Source organism: Camelus dromedarius, chromosome 14, assembly GCF_036321535.1.
Source record: "Camelus dromedarius isolate mCamDro1 chromosome 14, mCamDro1.pat, whole genome shotgun sequence".
NCBI classification, from domain to species: domain Eukaryota; kingdom Metazoa; phylum Chordata; class Mammalia; order Artiodactyla; family Camelidae; genus Camelus; species Camelus dromedarius.
In genome coordinates, this window is record NC_087449.1 from 38,355,914 (window position 1) to 38,373,386 (window position 17,473).

Sequence of the window (17,473 nt, forward strand, 5' to 3'; positions counted from 1 at the left end):
TGTGAGCATTCCTGAATATTTTTGATTTGGGGTTGGTTGAATCTGTGCATGCAGAACCTGGGATATGGAGGGCCCACCGTATTTTTCTAAAGTTAAGTTTCTTTTTCTTTTCTATCTCTGTCTAAATTGCAATCAGCCTAGCCTTCCTCTGCACTCAAGTCCTAGTCCTCTTTTCTATGCAGAAGACTAGCTTAATTCCTTACAACTCTCATGGTGGAAAACACTGAACTAAGTAATAATGAAAAGGGAAAAGCTTGAGTTTTGGTGCTGGGTGGACCTTGATTCCAGTTCTGGTTCTACCAGCTCTATATCCTTAGGCAAGTTCCTTAACCTCCTGAGCTGACATTACTTTTTCTGTAAAATTGGAATCACCTACCTTGGTGGTATGTTTTGAGGATTAAATGAGAAAATGCTTGTGAAATTGTTGGTGTTTTTTTTTTTTTTAAAGCTATTAATATTTCCCTTCCCTACTGTAGAGTATCTTCAACTCTTACTGTACATAAGAATCACTGATGAACTTAGTAAAATTTCCAGGCCTCACTCCAAGAGATTCTGATTTAGTAGGTCAAGGTTGAGACCCAAGAATCTGGGTTTTAAACAAAGTCCTTGGGTAATTTTGGAGCAGATGATCAACAGACAGATTTTTAGAAATGCACTATCCTTGATTCCTGGGGTCTAAGTTTAGCTTTGCTAGTAAGTAACTTAAAACTATGGGCAAATCATTTTCACTTTCTGATCCTTATGTTTCCTCAAATATGAAGTGAACTTTTTGGTCTCAATGGCTGTACAATTAAAAAATTTTTGGTCTTATAATGTTAAATTTTTGATCTGGTGATCTGTTGCCACTTTTTGACAGAGGTTCAATAGAGGTACTTAAATGTTTTATTTATTCTTTCTTCTGTGAAGACTCTGGTGAAACTTGCTTAAGCAAAAAAATTTATTTATTTTAATGATACGGGGATATCTCATGGACCCTTGAGCCAGGATGCAGTTAGGCCTCAGGAATCAGAGATTATTAAGAGTATGGACTGGAACAATGGAATTCAATTAGGAAAATCAAGAAGTTCTCACTGTCTTTTTTTCTTTGCAAATTGGCCTCCGTCCCTTGGCTTTTTCTGCCTTCCAAGCTGCATGGTAGAAAATGGCCATGGCCAACAGCTTCTGAGTTTACATGGCTTCCATTCTAGAGAGCAGCCAGACTGAGGCTGGAATATCTTTTTTTTTCTTTTTTTCTCTTTTTTTAGTATATGTGCTGCCTAAGCGAGTGCGAGGTTGGAATATCTTAATTCCAATTCCAAATTGCCAGGAAAGGGAATATGATTGGTCCATATTGGGTGGAATACCACCAACTTTGGTCATGGCTAGGGAAGCAGGGTCATATTGTAAAAATGGCCCTGGGAGCCCTGCTACTAATTTTCCAAGATGAAAGGTGGTAGAGATAGTGTGGGTTAGGTATTCACCACATTTATGAAAGTTTTTCACTAATGTAGAATCACAATGTTGTATTTCGTATAGGACTCTTACAGTTGATTCTTGTGGAAAAAAGTAGAAGTAGGGAGCTACAGGTTAAAAGAAAAAGTGGGCTTGTGTTTTTATTCTTATTCATGTACCAGATGGAGTGGAGCCTTCTATAGTCACTTCTTTTGGACTGTACTGTTTAATCAAGAGTGGATTTTTAAATTGCTTTTGGATATAATTGTCTTTAAAATTATGTAATTTTATAGTATAAGATATTTGTCATCCTTGTTTTATGTATTTGGACTTAATGATTTTTCAGATGAGGAGAAAATTACATGAAGGGCATTGGCAGGGCCATAGGCTTTTGAGTCAGATAGTTTTGTATTTTAATATTATCTCTGCTGTTTAGTGACTGTATGATTACTTGACCTCTCTGTGAAATGAGCACAGTAATCCTTGTATCATGGATTATTTGAAAATCAAATGACATGACATATGTATGACTCTTATACTATATTTCCTAGATAGTAGGTGCTCAATGACTGATAGATATTATCATTGTTACTTTGTTTTTTAGAATGTAATTGATGATCTTCATTGTATTCTACTCATGTTAAAGACTGACTATATGTTGGGCTTCAAATATATCAGTGTTTTTCGAAGGTAAAGGCATAAAGTGTTTTTTAGTTCTGAAAATCAGAAACTAGAATATGAATGAGGGAATATTTTTACATTGATAGTTCATTGGTTTGCATATATTTATTATTCATTAATAGTTTTAATGAAATATCGTTTTGATCTCTTGTTTAGTGTCAAACCGGAAGAGAAGTAAAATTCAACAAAAATTTATTATGTATGGAATTCGTTCTTAAAAGAAGAAAAAGGTGACTATTAAGACTATGGATCGGAGCAAACGGAATTCAATTGCAGGATTTCCTCCACGTGTGGAACGTCTTGAAGATTTTGAAGGAGGTGGTGGAGGGGATGGGAACATGACCCAGGTGGGAAGAGTTTGGCCATCTTCATATCGAGCTCTTATAAGTGCCTTTTCCAGACTGACGCGTTTAGATGACTTCACCTGTGAAAAAATAGGGTCCGGTTTCTTCTCTGAAGTGTTCAAGGTGAGTGATGCCTCAGCTTTTCTCATATTGTCTCGTTGATGGTCTGCTTCGCTGCAGAGTTGACAGTTGTGTTTAATTAGGACATAGGCTTTGCCTAGTCAGGGTGCTGTGGATCTTGAGCAGTGTTCTAAACTGTCCTTTCAAGCTATTAATAACTTGTAAGATACTTTATTTATGTTAATTATAAAAATAATACATGCTGATCAAAAATTCAAATAATACAGCAGCCTCTTCCACTCCCCCCCATATAGATACATGACATGAATCTACCATTTTAACCATATTTAAGGGTACAGTTCAGTGGTATTAAGTACATTTACAGTGTTGTGCAACTATCATCGTTACCTCTTTTCAGAACTTTTCATCATCCCAAATGGAAACTTTGTACCTATTAAACAATAACTCCCCCTACTACCCTTAGCCTCTGTTAACGTCGTCTACTTTCTCTCTCTATGAATGTGTCTATTCTCTGACCAATGTAAGGTGATACTTTATTGTAGTTGTGATTTGCATTTCTCTGGTATAACGTTCACTATCTTAACCATTGTTAAGGATACAGTTAAGTTGTATTCAATATATTCACAGTTCTATGCACCCAATCTTCAAAACTTTTTCATCTTGCAAAACTGAAACTCCATATCCGTCCCTTCCCTTTCCCCCAAGTTCCTGGCAACAGTCATTCTACTTTCTGTTTTTATGAGTTTGACTAGTCTAGATACCTTATATAAATGAAATCATGAAGTTTTTGTCTTTTTATGACTGCCTTATTTCACTTAGTGTATGTTTAACTTTTTAAGGAACCACTGTACTATTTTCTATAGCAGTTGCGCCATTTTACATTCCCGCCAGCAATGTACGAGGGTTCAAATTTCTCCACATCCTTATAAAATACTTTCTTTTTTTTTCTTTAATATTAGCAATTCTAGTGAGTATGAAGTAATATCTCATTGTGGCTTCGATTTGCATTTCTTTAGTAACTAGTGATAAGCCTCTCATTGGCTTTTTTTGTTTGTTTTGGGGTTTTTTTGTGTGTTTTTTGGTAGGGGAGGTAATTAGGTTTATTTATTTATTCTTGAAGGCAGTACTGGGGATTGAATCCAGGACCTTGTGCATACTAAGCATGCATTCTACCACTGAGCTATATCCTCTGCCCCTTCATTGGCTTTTTGTGTATCTTTTTTGGAAAAATACCATTCAAGTACTTTGTCCATTTTTGAATTTGGTTTTATTTGTAAATAGGTAAATGTCCCTTATCAAATATATGATTTGAAAATATTTTCTCCTATTCTGTATATTGTCTTTTTAGTCTCTTATGATGTCCTTAGATGCACACAAGTTTTTAGTTCTAAGTCTAGTTTATCTATTTTTTCTTTTATTGCCTGTGCTTTTGGTGTCATGTCCAAGAAATAATTGCCAAATCAACATCATGAAGATTTTCCCCAATGTTTTCTTCTAAGTTTTATAATTTTAGCTCTTACACTTAAGTCTTTTATCCATTTAAGTTAATTTTTGTATATGGTGTAAGGTAAGGGTCTAACTTCATTTATTTGCATGTGGATATTTAGTTTTCCCAGCACCATTTGTTGAAAAACAGTTTTTTCCCCATTGAATGGTCTTGGTACCCTGTCAAAAATAATTGATTTGTGCCTATATGTGCCAGGGTTGATAACTCTTTTAATTTGTATGTTGTGATTATAAATCAAGTTTCTTTAATGTTTATTGGTCACATATAATTTGTTTATGTTTCACCTGTCTTTTTTCCATTGTTTTATTTTTTAGTTCTTTATATATCCCAATAGTATTATTACATGTTACAAATCTTTTGACTTTTTGATATTTCTGTAGTTAGAGCTCTTCATTTATAGCTTGTAGATTTTATATTTTGGTTAAAGGAGCCTCCCTACTGCAAGGTTTTGAAATTATTCTGTTTTCCCTAATGATTTTATGACATTTCATTGAGTTTAAGATACCATTCATTTTAAGATGCACCTGTTGCCAATTAAACGATAACAATTTTCATTACTTAGACATTATATCTAAAGGGCTTTTACAGATTTTATCAGGCATAGCTTTTTATCATGTCATACTTTTTTAAAAAGGAAGGTGTATTAGAAATATTGGTTAAGACATTCTTACATCCTTTTTAAATTCAGAATATAACTGTCCTGAATATTTTTTCGACTCTGAGGGTTTAATGTCTGTGTGTTTCATACAACATTGTGCTTTCTTTCATCAGGAGTGTGTTGATACGTAATTTCTTAAAAGATGACTGCACTGTTGTATGTAGGTGTTTATTTAACCACTGATCACATTCTTCAAGTTGTGATGCACATGGTACAGGTGCCTGAAAGTAATTTTAAGACATCTCAATTTTAAGATATTGAAAGTGTTAGATATAATGAAATATAGTAGATGGTTTTTAATGTTTAATTCATCGTGTGTTTATTTTAGTGTTTGAAATGAGGTATAGACATTTAATTTAGTTTTTTTTTTAGATTGTTAGCTAATTATCTAAATACAGTTTTTAAATGTCTTTTTTCCCCTTAGTGGATTGAAATGTCATTTTTAGCATTGAATTCCTGTTTGATCTAACGCTTGAATGGACAGATCAATAGAACAAAACAGAAAATCCAGAAACAGACTGAAATACATATACTAATTTAGTACATGATAAAGGTATTATGTTAAAGCAGTGGAGAAAAAGTGAACTATTCAAATGATGTTGGCATATGTGAAAAACAGAGTTGGGTCCATACTTTATGCCTTATACCAGGATACATTCCAAATGGAGGAAAAATTTAGCCATCGAAATTAAAATCATAAAAGTTCTAGACCAGAACATGGGAGAGAAGTAATTTAAAAAAATTAATAAACCTTATTTTCTAGAGCATTTTTATGTTCACAGCAAAATTAAGCGAAAAGTACAGACAGTTCCCATATACTCACTGTCCCCACACATGTGCAACCTCCCCTACTGTTGACATCCCACACCACAGTAGAACATTTGTTACAACTGATGAACCTACATGAACCATAAGCCACATCATTATGCTCCAAAGTCTGTAGTTTACATTAAGGTTCACTTATGGTGTTGTACATTCTGTGGGTTTTGATAAATCCCCATTTGGTATCCATCGTTGTAGTATTGTAGAGAATAATTTCACTTCTCTAAAAATCCTTTGTGCTCTGTTTATTCATCCCTCTATCCCCCCTCCAAACTCTGGAAACCATTAGTCTTTTTACTGTCTCTGTGGTTTTGCCTTTTCCAGAATGTCATATAGTTGGAATCAGACAGTATGTAGCCTTTTCATATTGGCTTCTTCCACTTAGTAATATACATTTAAGTTTCCTCCATGTCTTTTCTCAGTTTGATAGCTTATTTCATCACTGAATTATATTCCGTTGTCTGGGTGTACCACAGTCTATTTATCCACTCACCTACTGAAAGTTATCTTGGTTGCTTCCAAGTTTTGGCAATTATGAATAAAGCTTCTATGAACATCTCGTGTGCAGGTTTTTGTGTGGACATGTTTTCAGTTCATTTGGGTAAATATTAAGGAGCATGACTGCTGGATTGTATGGTAAAATTATGTTTAGTTTATAAGAAATTGCCTAACTGTCTTGCAAAGTGGCCATACTACTTTGCATTCCCACCAGCAGTGATTGAGAGTTCCTCTTGCTCCACATCCTTGTCAGCTTTTGGTATTGGCTGTGTTTTGGATTTTGGCCATTCTAATTTGTGTGTAGTGGTATCTCATTGTTATTTGAATTTGCAGTTCCATAATGGCATATGATGTTGAATATCTTTTCATTTGCTTACTTGCTATATATATTTTTTCTTTGATTGGCTATCTGTTTAGGTCTTTTGCTCATTTTTAAATTGGGTCATTAATTTTCTTACTGATGAGTTTTAAGAGTTCTTTTTCTATTTTGGGTAACAGTCCTTTATCAGATACGTATTTTGCATATATTTTCTACCAGTCTGTGGTTTGTCTTTTTATTCTCTTGACATTGTTTTTCACAGAGCAGAAGTTTTAAATTTTAATGAAGTCCAGGTTATTAATTCTTTCATGGATCGTGCCTTTGATATTGAATCTAAAAAGTCACTGCCATACCCAAGGTCATCTAGATTTTCTTCTATGTTATCTTCTAGGAGTTTTATAGTTTTGCACTTTATATTTAGGTCTGTGATCCACTTTGAGTTAATTTTTATGAAGGTGTAAAGTCTGTGTCTAGATTCATTTTTTTGCATGTGGCTGTCCAAGTGTTCCAGTCCCATTTGCTGAAGACTGTCTTTATTCCATTGTATTGCATTTGCTCCTTTGCCAAAATACTAGATGACTAGTATTTATGTGGATTTCTGGGCTCTGTTCTCTTCCATTGATCTTTTTGTCTATTCTTTCATCAGTACCACAGTGTCTTGATTATTGTAGCTTTATAATATGCCTTGAGGTCAGGTATTGTCAGTCCTCTGACTTTCTTCTTCTTCAACATTGCGTTGGCTATTCTGTATTTTTTGCCTTTCTATATAAGCTTTAGAATCAGTTTGTTGATATATACAAAATAACTTGCTGGGATTTTGATTGGAATTGCATTGAATCTATAGATTCAGTTGGGAAAAACTGACATTTTGACAATATTGACTCTTGTTATTCATGAACATGCAATCTCTCCATTTATGTAACTCTTTGATATCTTTCATCAGAGTTTTGTAGTTTTCCTCATGTAGGTCTAGTACATATTTTGTTAGATTTTTACCTAAATATTTTATTTTGGGAGTTGCTAATGTAAATGGTAATTTATTTGTAATATCAAATTCTACTTGTTGATTGCTGGTATTTGGACATAATTGACTTTTTAATACTAAACTTGTATCTTGCAATCTTATAAAAATTGCTAATTAGTTTCAGGAATTTTTTGGTTGATTCTTTAATATTTTCTGCATAGATGATGTCACCTGTGAACAAAAGCAGTTTGTATTTCTTTTTTTAAATTTTACTTTTATATAATTTTTTTATTTCTTAAGTTTTGATTTCATGTAATATTTTTTGTTAATGGAGGTACTGGAGATTGAACCTAGGACTTCATGCATGCTATAAGCATTTGCTCTACCAGTGAGCTATACCCCCACCCCTGTATTTCTTCCTTCCCAATCTGTATGCCTTTTATTTCCTTTTCTTGTCTTATTACATTAGCTAGCTATAAGACAAATAAGTACTTGGGATGTAATGTTCATGATAAATATAATTAATATTGCTGTATGTTTATATGTGAAAGTTGTCAAGAAAGAAAATTCTAAAAGTTCTCACAAGGAAGAATTTTTTTTTTCTATTTTTAAAAGTATGTGTCTGTATGAGATGATGGATGTTCACTAAACTTATTGTGATAATCATTTCATGACGTATGTAAGTCAAATCATTATGCTGTACACCTTTAAGTTATACAGTGCTTTATGTCAGTTATATCACAGTAAAACTGGAAGGGAAAAAAAAGTAAGGTTCAGAGTATTGTATTTGATATGCTTCGTTTTCTTAAAAGAGAAAAGTATTTGATTCTGTAATCATAAAAGAAACATAAGAGAAAGTAAGACTAGTAGTTACTTATGGAGAGGGGTGGTAGGAACTAGGCAAGGTTCTTTGGAACTTTTCAGTGTGTGTATGTGTATATATAATTATTTAATTAAACTTGTACTAAGTATTCTATTAAATCAAGAGAGAAACTAAAACAAACTCTCAGGCACAAATCTTTTTCTGAACACTATTCTATTCCATTGTTTAAATCTGTCTATTTCTCTGCCATACCATTTTGTTTTAAAATGTTCTTCTAAGTCACATTGGGTACTCGTAAATAGATCTTAAGTATAATTTTAAAATCAGTTAAATTTCATGAAAACTTCTCTGGGATTTTTATTGGAAATATATTAATTTTAGAATCAATCTGTGGAGAATTGACATCTTTAACATAGTGAATCATGTTTTCCAGAAACATGGTATGTTTCTCTATTTAGATCTTTTATGTCTGTGGTCAGTATGTTTTGGATACTGGCAACAGAGTTCTTTCCATTAGAAACCTCCATTTTGTTCAAGGCAGTAAGCAGACATAGGTGAGTTACTTTCCCAGCTTCCTTGTAGCTAGAGGTGGCCACATGAACATTGTTCTGAATATTGCAATGTAAATGGAAATCTGTTGGGACTGTGGGAAAGAGTTTGCTTTTCCTGACAAAATGGAAAAGTGGGACTGGTGATTTTCTTTTCTCTTCTTCCTGCCTTGGAACTGCAGTAGTCATCTGGTGATTATGACACTGACAGAATGAGGAAGTCTGAGAATTGTAAAGGAGCCATTTCTGACACCATGGAGTAGCTCAAACAACTGCCTACCTCTGTGCTTCTTGTTATATGAGGAAGATAACCCTTATTTTTATTTAAGTTGTGGTCAAACAGATATCCTTACTTTCCATCGAATGTATTCCTAACTGATCAAGTGAGCCTCTGTCAAGTTTTATTAATTTTTTATTAATAAAACATTTTATTGTTTTTATTAATACAGATCTTACACCTTTTCTGCTGTGCTTAGTCCTAGATATTTTTAGTGTTGCTATTGTGACTGGATTCATATTTTCCATTACCTTCTCCTAATTGGTTATTAGTGGTTTGTAGGAAAGCCACTGATTTATGTATGTTAATGTTATATCTAGCCTCCTTGCCAAAATCTCATTTTAATTTTAACAGATTGTTAGTGGTTGGTCAGTTGATATCCAAAGATTTTCTAAGTAGACACTCATATCACTTGCAAACAATAATAGTTCTATGTCTTGTATTGTCTTTTTTAATTTTTTATTGAGGTAACACTGGTTTGTAACATTATCTAAGCTTCATGTATACAAAATTGTATTTCTTTTTCTGTATACACTACAGCATGCTCACCACCAAAAATTTATGTTCCATCCTTATTTTTCTTTTTTTAACAACTGTTTTTGAGTGTGTGAGTGTGTCATTGCATTGATATACAATATGATGTTGAATAGAGGCAGTTAAGGATTGCAGGCAGTGTTACCATGTTCTATCTTACCAGAATGTTTATTTTATATTTTTTAATATGATGTTGGGGATATATATCTTTTTATATTAAATGGGTAAATTAAACTGAGAAGGTTCTTTTTTATTTCTTAATGAGGATTTTTGTCAGAAAAGATTATTGAAGCTTATCAAAAACATTTTTCATATCTGTTACAGTGATAAAATAGTTTTTCTCTTTTCATTTGTAGAAAATGTGAATACTAAACTCTATTGTTTCACAAAGTATTCCTAGGATAAAGAATATTTGCTTATGATGTACTCTTTCATACACCACTGGATTTGATTTGCTAATATATTATTTAGAATTTATATTCATAAGAGAGATTGGCCTATAGTTCTTCTCATATTCTGTTCAGTTTTGCTATTATAATTGTGCTATCTTCATAGAAGGGGTTAGGAAGCCTTCCAGTTTTTTTTCTTATACTGTGGTGTAGTTCACATTACATAGGAACTTCATGAAATTTTAGAACTTTCCTCTAAAACCATCTGGGTTTGGGGTCTTGAAGAAATAAGTTATTTAGTACTTTTTCAAAAATTCGTTGTTAGTCTTTTCAAAATTTCTTCCATTTAAGTAATTTTTGTTAATTTTATTTTCTTAAGATATAATTAATCTTATCTACATTTTCAGATTTATAGGCATAAAGATGGTATATAATTGACATGACATGTATTTTCCTTCTTGTTTAAGCCTTTTAAAATGTGGACCTCTGTGTCTTCAGGCTGGGAAGTGACTGCACCTAAACTTCATTCTCTTGATTGTAATAAATGAGTAATTTATTATTATTATAAGTCCATGCCTTCTAGGGCTACTGCAAGAATAAATAACATAAACAATAGCTAATGCTCCATAAATGTTAGTTATTGTAGTTTTCCCTATTAATTCAAAATACTATCTCTATCCCATTCTGTATCTATATCTGTATCTATATCTATTATCTATATCTATATCTATATACCTATGTCTCTTTCTGAGGTTTTTATTCTGTTCATTGCTCTGTCTGATTATTCTTGGACCAGTAGAACACTGTTTTAATTACTTCACTTTTATAATTAGTTTCAGTAAAGCTGAGGTGTGCCTCTCCCTCCTTAAAAAAATATTTTTTTTATACCTCTGTTATTTACACCCAAACCTAATTGGAATTTGTGTAATTGGCATTTATATCTGTCTCCTTCCTCTAATATACTTTATTTGTGTCTTCTTTCTATTTTTAAAATCAAACTCAACACAAATTTATTTTAGGCTTCCTTTCAAAGGATTTGCCTTAAAAAAAAAATCAGCTGATGTTTGTTGATAAACTGAAGGCTTAAGAAATAAAGGATTCTGGGGCCTGGGGAGACAGCTGTGAAGTCTCTTTGTCCTACCCCTGTACCTATCCTAGGGAAGTTTGACCCTGTGTTTGCCACCTGCTGATAACTCCACCCTGGGCAGAACCTGACAGTCAGATAATTACCTTTGATTCTGCTGATTATCTTCAGTTGTGTGTGTGTTAGGGTTCACTATTTTCTACTTATATCTTTATTACCTTATTCTGTTTACTTTCTTATTAGATCTATTTTGTTCTTTCTCTGCCTTCTTGAATTTTCTTCTTATCTGTTTTCCCAGTATTCCTTATTTCCTAATACATGCATTTAACCTTTAAAGTTTCCTCTTGATTTGGCCATATCACAGGTTTTTATGTGTTCTCATCATTTCTAAATGTAATTTGGTTTGATTTCCTTTTTAGTCTTAAGAATGAGGTTTTAAAATTTTCACATGGTGAGGTGTGTTTTTTCTTTTTAGTAATTACTTGATATTTAATTTCTAATTTTAGTGCATCATGCTCAGAGAGAATGGCCTATGTGAAGTCTGCCTTTTAAAGTATATTTAGGTTGTGTTTTGGTGTAATACATGGTCCAGATTTTTTTGAATGCTGCAAATGTGTTTGAAACAAAGATGAATTCTCTGTTTTGTCCCTTTGCATAAAATTCTATATATCTCTATTAGATCAAGCTTTTGTATTGTGTAATTCAAATGTTACACGGTCTTACTTATTTTGGTCTAATTGATCTGTTTCTTTGAAAAAGTCTGTTAATATTTCCTAATGTATTTATAGATTTCTCCTTGTGTTTCTATTAGTGTGTTATTTGTTTATAGGCCAGCTTTGTAAGGTAGATATTAATAGAAGCTCATGTTTATTATTGGATTGTACACTATAGATGGGTTGCATATTTTATAAATGTTGGTTTTTTATTTTTATCCCATTTTAGCTTTTAGCTTTGATTTCTATTTCATCTGACATCAATATTGCGTACCTTCATCCTCATTGTATACATTTGTCTGTTGTTTTGGTTATTATTTTCCCAGTATGTCTTTTTCCATCTCTATTTTTATTGTCTGTGGTAGTATATTTTTTATGTGTGTCCCATGAAACAGTTTTATATTTAATTTTTTATCCAGAATTAAATTTACCCATAAAGAGACAGATTATAAGCTGTTTACATTTATTGTGATTACTTCTATCTTTGTATTGAATAAACTTAAATGGTAATTTAATGAGTATAGAATGTAGGACAATAGTTATTTTCCTCAGCACTTTGAAACCACTCTTTCTTTTTTTTTTTTTTTTTTTGTTTCCTCCTTTTTGGACTCACCTTTGTTGTTGCTGATAAGTTAATTCTTAGTCTGGTTGTAACTCCTACTTAGTTAATCAGTCTTTTTTGTTAGCTAGAATTATCTTTTTTCTTCTTTGTTCTATAGTGTTGATTATATTGGTCTAAGGAATTGGTTTATTTATATTCATTTTGCTTAGGATGTGGTTTATTCCTTCAGTTTAAGAACTCATGTCTGTCTTAAATTCTAGAAAATTCTTGGCCATTTTATCTTTTAAAATAATGCTCTTTTCTCTGGTCTCTTAAGATCCCATTATCTTTCATGTCTCTTAATTTTTCTTTCATATTTTTTATTTCTTTGCCTTCTTGTCCTTTTTTTGGAGGGGTGATTCTCAGCCTATTTTCCTATTTACTTACTTTTCATTTGGGGTCTACTGTATTGTTGAAATAGCCATTGAAATTCTTTATTTCAATTGCTGTATTTTTCTTTTCTAGACTTCCTATTTGTTTTTTGTTTTTAATGGAGGTACTGGGGATTGAACCCAGGACCTTGTGCATTCTAAACATATGCTCTACCACTGAGCTATAGCCACCCCCCCATTTGTTTTTCTTAAATAACTTCTTTTGTTTTCAAATATCCTATTCTTGCTTTTCTTTAAACATCTAATTTTGTTAATTTTAATAGAATTTAGTTTTAAAATCACATGTACAAACTCAAAAGGCATAAAAGGTTATTCAGTGAAAAATCATTTACTTTCTTCTGCCCCCCAGTTTTCCTCCCTGGAGGCAACCACTATTTAATGGTTTCTTATGTATCCTTTCAGAGATATTCTGTGGATATATAAACAAATATATATATGTCTGTATGTGTGTGTGTGCATATTTATACATCAATTATCTATTTACTTATGTACTTACCTACTCCGAGGTAGAGGACCACTAGAGTGTGAGTTCTATGAGGGCAGGGACTTTTATCTCTTTTTATCTCTGTGCACTGATATATCCTCAGTGCCTAGAATTTTAAATGGCATATAGTACCCATTTTTTACAAGGTTATTTTTCTTGTATCTTACAGATTTTTAGGACTCTTTTATATCTGTGCTATGAATTTTAGATATTTTCCAAGATTGTAGTGCTTTTTAAGGTAGCTTTTAAGTTTTTGCAATGTAGAAATAGTTCGTTTCTTAATATCTTAATCTTTTAATTTCTGACTTTTATTTCTTTTATTATTTAGAAAGTTTCTCTGCATTCCTATACTGTAAATAAAATTATAACTTTTTCTAATCACTTTTATGGTATCATTACTTATGTTTAATTATTTGATCCATCTGGAATTTATTTTTTTAGATGTCTAGTCAGGTGTACCAGCAACATTTATTATATATTTAATATTTTTATCACTGATTGAAAATGTTACCTTTATTCCATACTGAATTTTCCTAAGTATTTTAGTCTGTTTCTATACTTTATTCTATTGCATTGAACTGTCTATGGATATACCAGTATACCCCGTTATAATAATTTAATCATTACAGCTTTAATATCTAGTTAGTCTAGTTCTTTCTCTCTAACAAATTTTTATTTGTTTTAAGTCCCTTTCAGATTAGTTGCAACTCTTGGAGTGTAGATAGTGTGGCTGTTTTCTCTGCTGTTTTGTTTTTTTTTTTCCATGATTTTTCATTTCTTTATTTCTTCTGTGATTTATAATTTTTTTTAATCAAAAGTCTATCTTTAGGGGGAAAGGTTTTGCTTTGGAGTTCTCTAGGTTGTCTAAGTGTCCCAAAACAATTGTCTCACCTTTCTCTGCTGGGATCATATAGGCTCTGGATCTGAACCTAAGAGTTTTATTTTAATTTCTTGGCTCAGGCTTTTTGTACAGTGTTAAAGAATAAATCTCAAACCTGATTCTCCTAGTTGGCTCTTATTCCTCACTTAAGGTAGTAAAGTCATATCCCACATGAATGCCTACTACTAAATAGGAGAAAGCTAGCTAATTGTATTTTATAGTATTTTAGAAAGTAGTTAAATTTTATGGTGAGAATATTGCTATTGGGAAAGGGAGGAGTAAATCTTTTTATTTTTTCTTACATGTAATAGTCTGATACAGGATTTGGCAAACTAGAGCCTTTGGACCAATCTAGCCTGCCACTTGTTTTTGTAAATAAAGTTTTATTGGAACACATGCACACTCATTTGTTAATGTATGTTCTATGGCTGCTTTTGTGCTACAATGATAGAGTGGAGTAGTTAAAATAGAGACCGTATGACCTCAAAGCCCAAGATATTTACCGTCTGACCCTTTACAGGAAAAGTTTGCGAACGCCTGGCCTAGTAACTCCATAGTGCATTGCAATGTGATGTTAATTTTTTTCTTTGATTACAAAGTACAGATGATTACAGAGCTTTAAAAGTCAGGTTAAATAAAAAGTGTATCAGTGGCAATAAAAGGAAACATTTGACTTCTGATGTGGGAGGTACAAATTACACAGGTAGCTTAAGGACTTACAGTTTCCTTAGATAGCAAGCAAAAGAAAACTGGTTGGTGGATGACTTCACATTTAGGAATGTGGATTTATGCAGCTTATTTGTATTCCTTTAAAATAATTCAGTTTTAGGCTTTAGGACCCTCTGGTCATTCAGCCTGGAAAATAGACTTTAGTTATGTTATCTATTCAATTTATACTATTCTTCATTTAGTTTTGAAGCCTGGCTTTAGGTAAGTAATGAAGACTGTTGGGCTGTATTTTATGAAGGGTGGAAAACCATGACTATAAAAATCCTCATGATAGTTATTGTACATTGTGTGGGTCAGTAGCCCCATGAATTATAATTAGAATAATTTGTTGTTTTCCTTACTAAAAATTATTTTTAAGTAGTACCTCCCCTTAAGCAATCCTGTTTAGTTGTATAGCTGTAAAAAAAAAAATCTTTTTCAACAGTTGGTTTGAGAGGAACTTGGGCTCCTTTAGATTGTGACTTTCAAAGGTACAGCACATTTCTTAAATTAACCAACCTGGTAATTTTATTGGTTAAACTTGAGCTGTCTTTATGGATTGTAAATCTCTTAGGACCTCAAAAAAGTTTGAACTGTTATTGGATAACGTGTATTTTAGGTTGCAATTAATTTATCAGTATTCTACAGCTTACCATCATAGAAAGTAGAAAATTTTAAAATAAATTTCCCTTTCAGTACTTGTATGATTATTGATGATGAGGAGAGAAAAAGATAGAGAGGGACAGAGATAGAAAAACTGGTACTTTTGTGTTCTGGGAAAGGTATGTATAAAAAAAATCTGAAGTTTTTAGTAGAGAAGTATAGTTCTTTGTTTCCCCTACTGTATGTTGGGAATATATATGAATACTTAAAAATATATTTAAAATATTGGTTTTATAATAATTCCAGAAATTGATTTATTAAAAACCACAAAACAAAGAAACCTCCTCTTTTGGATGTATTCAGCTACTGTATTTCACAAAAACATGTTTATTTGTTTTTAAGGTTAATGATGAGTTTAGCTAGTTTGCTCTGTTAGGATATAATTTAGACTGGTGGACTAGAGCAGTGGTCCTCAGCTGGGGTCATTTTTGCCCCAACCGAGGGATATTTGGCACTGTCTGAAGATGTTTTTGGTTGTCACAACTGTGTAGGGTGTGCTACTGGCATCTAGTGGGTAGAAGCCAGGAGTGTCACTGATACTCTACAGTGCACAGGACAGCCCTCCACAGCAGAGAGTTATCTGACCTTAAATGTTAATAGTATCGAGGTTATAAATCCCTGGCCTAAAAGCATTAGAAAAGATAAAAGTATTTTATAACATCTGTTACTGAATTTAGGAAGAATATACTTTTAGAAACAAAATAGGTTGGATTTACATTTAAAACCATTTGTGAGCTTCAAATCATGTCCTTTGATTGTTAATCTTTACTTTTTCATATTTAAAAGAAACTATAAAACAGATTAGGGTAATTTCACTGTTCCTTGGAAAATGACTTGGAATATTTTGTATGTTAGTGAAATCTATTTAGAGAAGAACTGATGAATGTGTAAGTGGAGGTGACATACATTTGTTTGTGTGTACATTTGTAAAGTAAGGGAAAAGAATGTAAAACCAAATGAGCCAGTGGCCCCCTGTCACCCTCTGACAAGTGGAAAAATCTATCCAGCCCCAGTGCAGTGGTGACTGACAACTTGTTCAGTGTTTCACATTAAGAGTGCTTCTGCTGGGATACAGTAGAAGGATCTCAATTTCTTTTAATACTAGTCCTTGTTTTGTTTGGGAATATAATTGGAAGGAGGATTTCTAGGAAGATGATTGTTCCAGTCTCCTGAGATACCTGAAGTACCATTATCACCCCAGGAGATAATTCTGTATTTTAGTATGTATTGTGAAACCTGTAAAACCTGGAATCCCATTCTAGAAAAATTACCAATGCAATTTTTTTCTTTTTAATAAGAGCTTTACTGAGAAATAATTCACATATGATAAAATGCTCCTTTTTAAAATATATGATTCGAAGGCTCTTGGTATATTTATAAGTTATACATCCATCACTGCTGTCTAGTTTAAAAATATTTTTATCATCCTAAAAAGAAACCCTGTACTTATTAATAGTCACTTCCTATTCCTCCCTTTCCCTATCTCCAGGCAACCACTATTCTACTTGATGTCTCTTTGGTCTTTCCTATTCTGGACATTTCATATAAATGGAATCATCCAATATGTGATCTTTATGGCTGACTTCTTTTACTTAGCATAATTTTTTTAACATTGATCCATGTTATAACATGTATCAGTACTTCATTCCTTTTTATGGCCCAATAATGTCCCAATGTATGGATATACCACATTTTGTTTATATATTCGCTTGTTGATAGGCGTTTGTATTGTTTCCAACTTTTGGCTTTTGTGAATAGTGCAGCTGTGAACATTTGTGTACAACTATTTGTTTGAGAACCTGTTTTCAGTTCTTTTGAGTATATACCTAGAAGTGGAATTACTGGGTCATACAGTAATTCTGTTTTACTTTTTGAGGTACTACCAAACTGTTTTCCACAGTGGCTGCATCATTTTACATTCCCACCAGCAACATATAAGGGTTCCAATTTCTGTACAACCTCATGAACACTTGTTCTGTCTTTTGTTTTTAAATATTTTATTATTATAACTGCCCTAGTGGGTGTGAAGCAGTATCTCATTGTGTTTTCTTACATTGAGATAATAATTGATT

The 17,473-nt window shown here is 32.5% G+C and overlaps 1 protein-coding gene and 1 non-coding gene across 4 annotated transcripts in view; one reads left to right on the top strand and one right to left on the bottom strand.

Annotated features, from left to right (window-relative positions):
* TESK2 (testis associated actin remodelling kinase 2) overlaps positions 1 to 17,473 on the top strand; it is a 104,805-nt gene that overhangs the window by 16,755 nt on the left and 70,577 nt on the right. For all 3 annotated transcript variants that reach the window (XM_010982255.3, XM_064493629.1, XM_031465003.2), the window contains exon 2: positions 2,269 to 2,579. In XM_010982255.3, the coding sequence (XP_010980557.1) occupies positions 2,358 to 2,579 (222 nt within the window). In that variant the 5' untranslated portion in view covers positions 2,269 to 2,357. The remainder of the gene's footprint in view (positions 1 to 2,268; positions 2,580 to 17,473) is intronic.
* TRNAS-AGA (transfer RNA serine (anticodon AGA)) lies at positions 12,766 to 12,838 on the bottom strand. Its single transcript has one exon. It is a non-coding gene; the product is annotated as a tRNA-Ser (tRNA).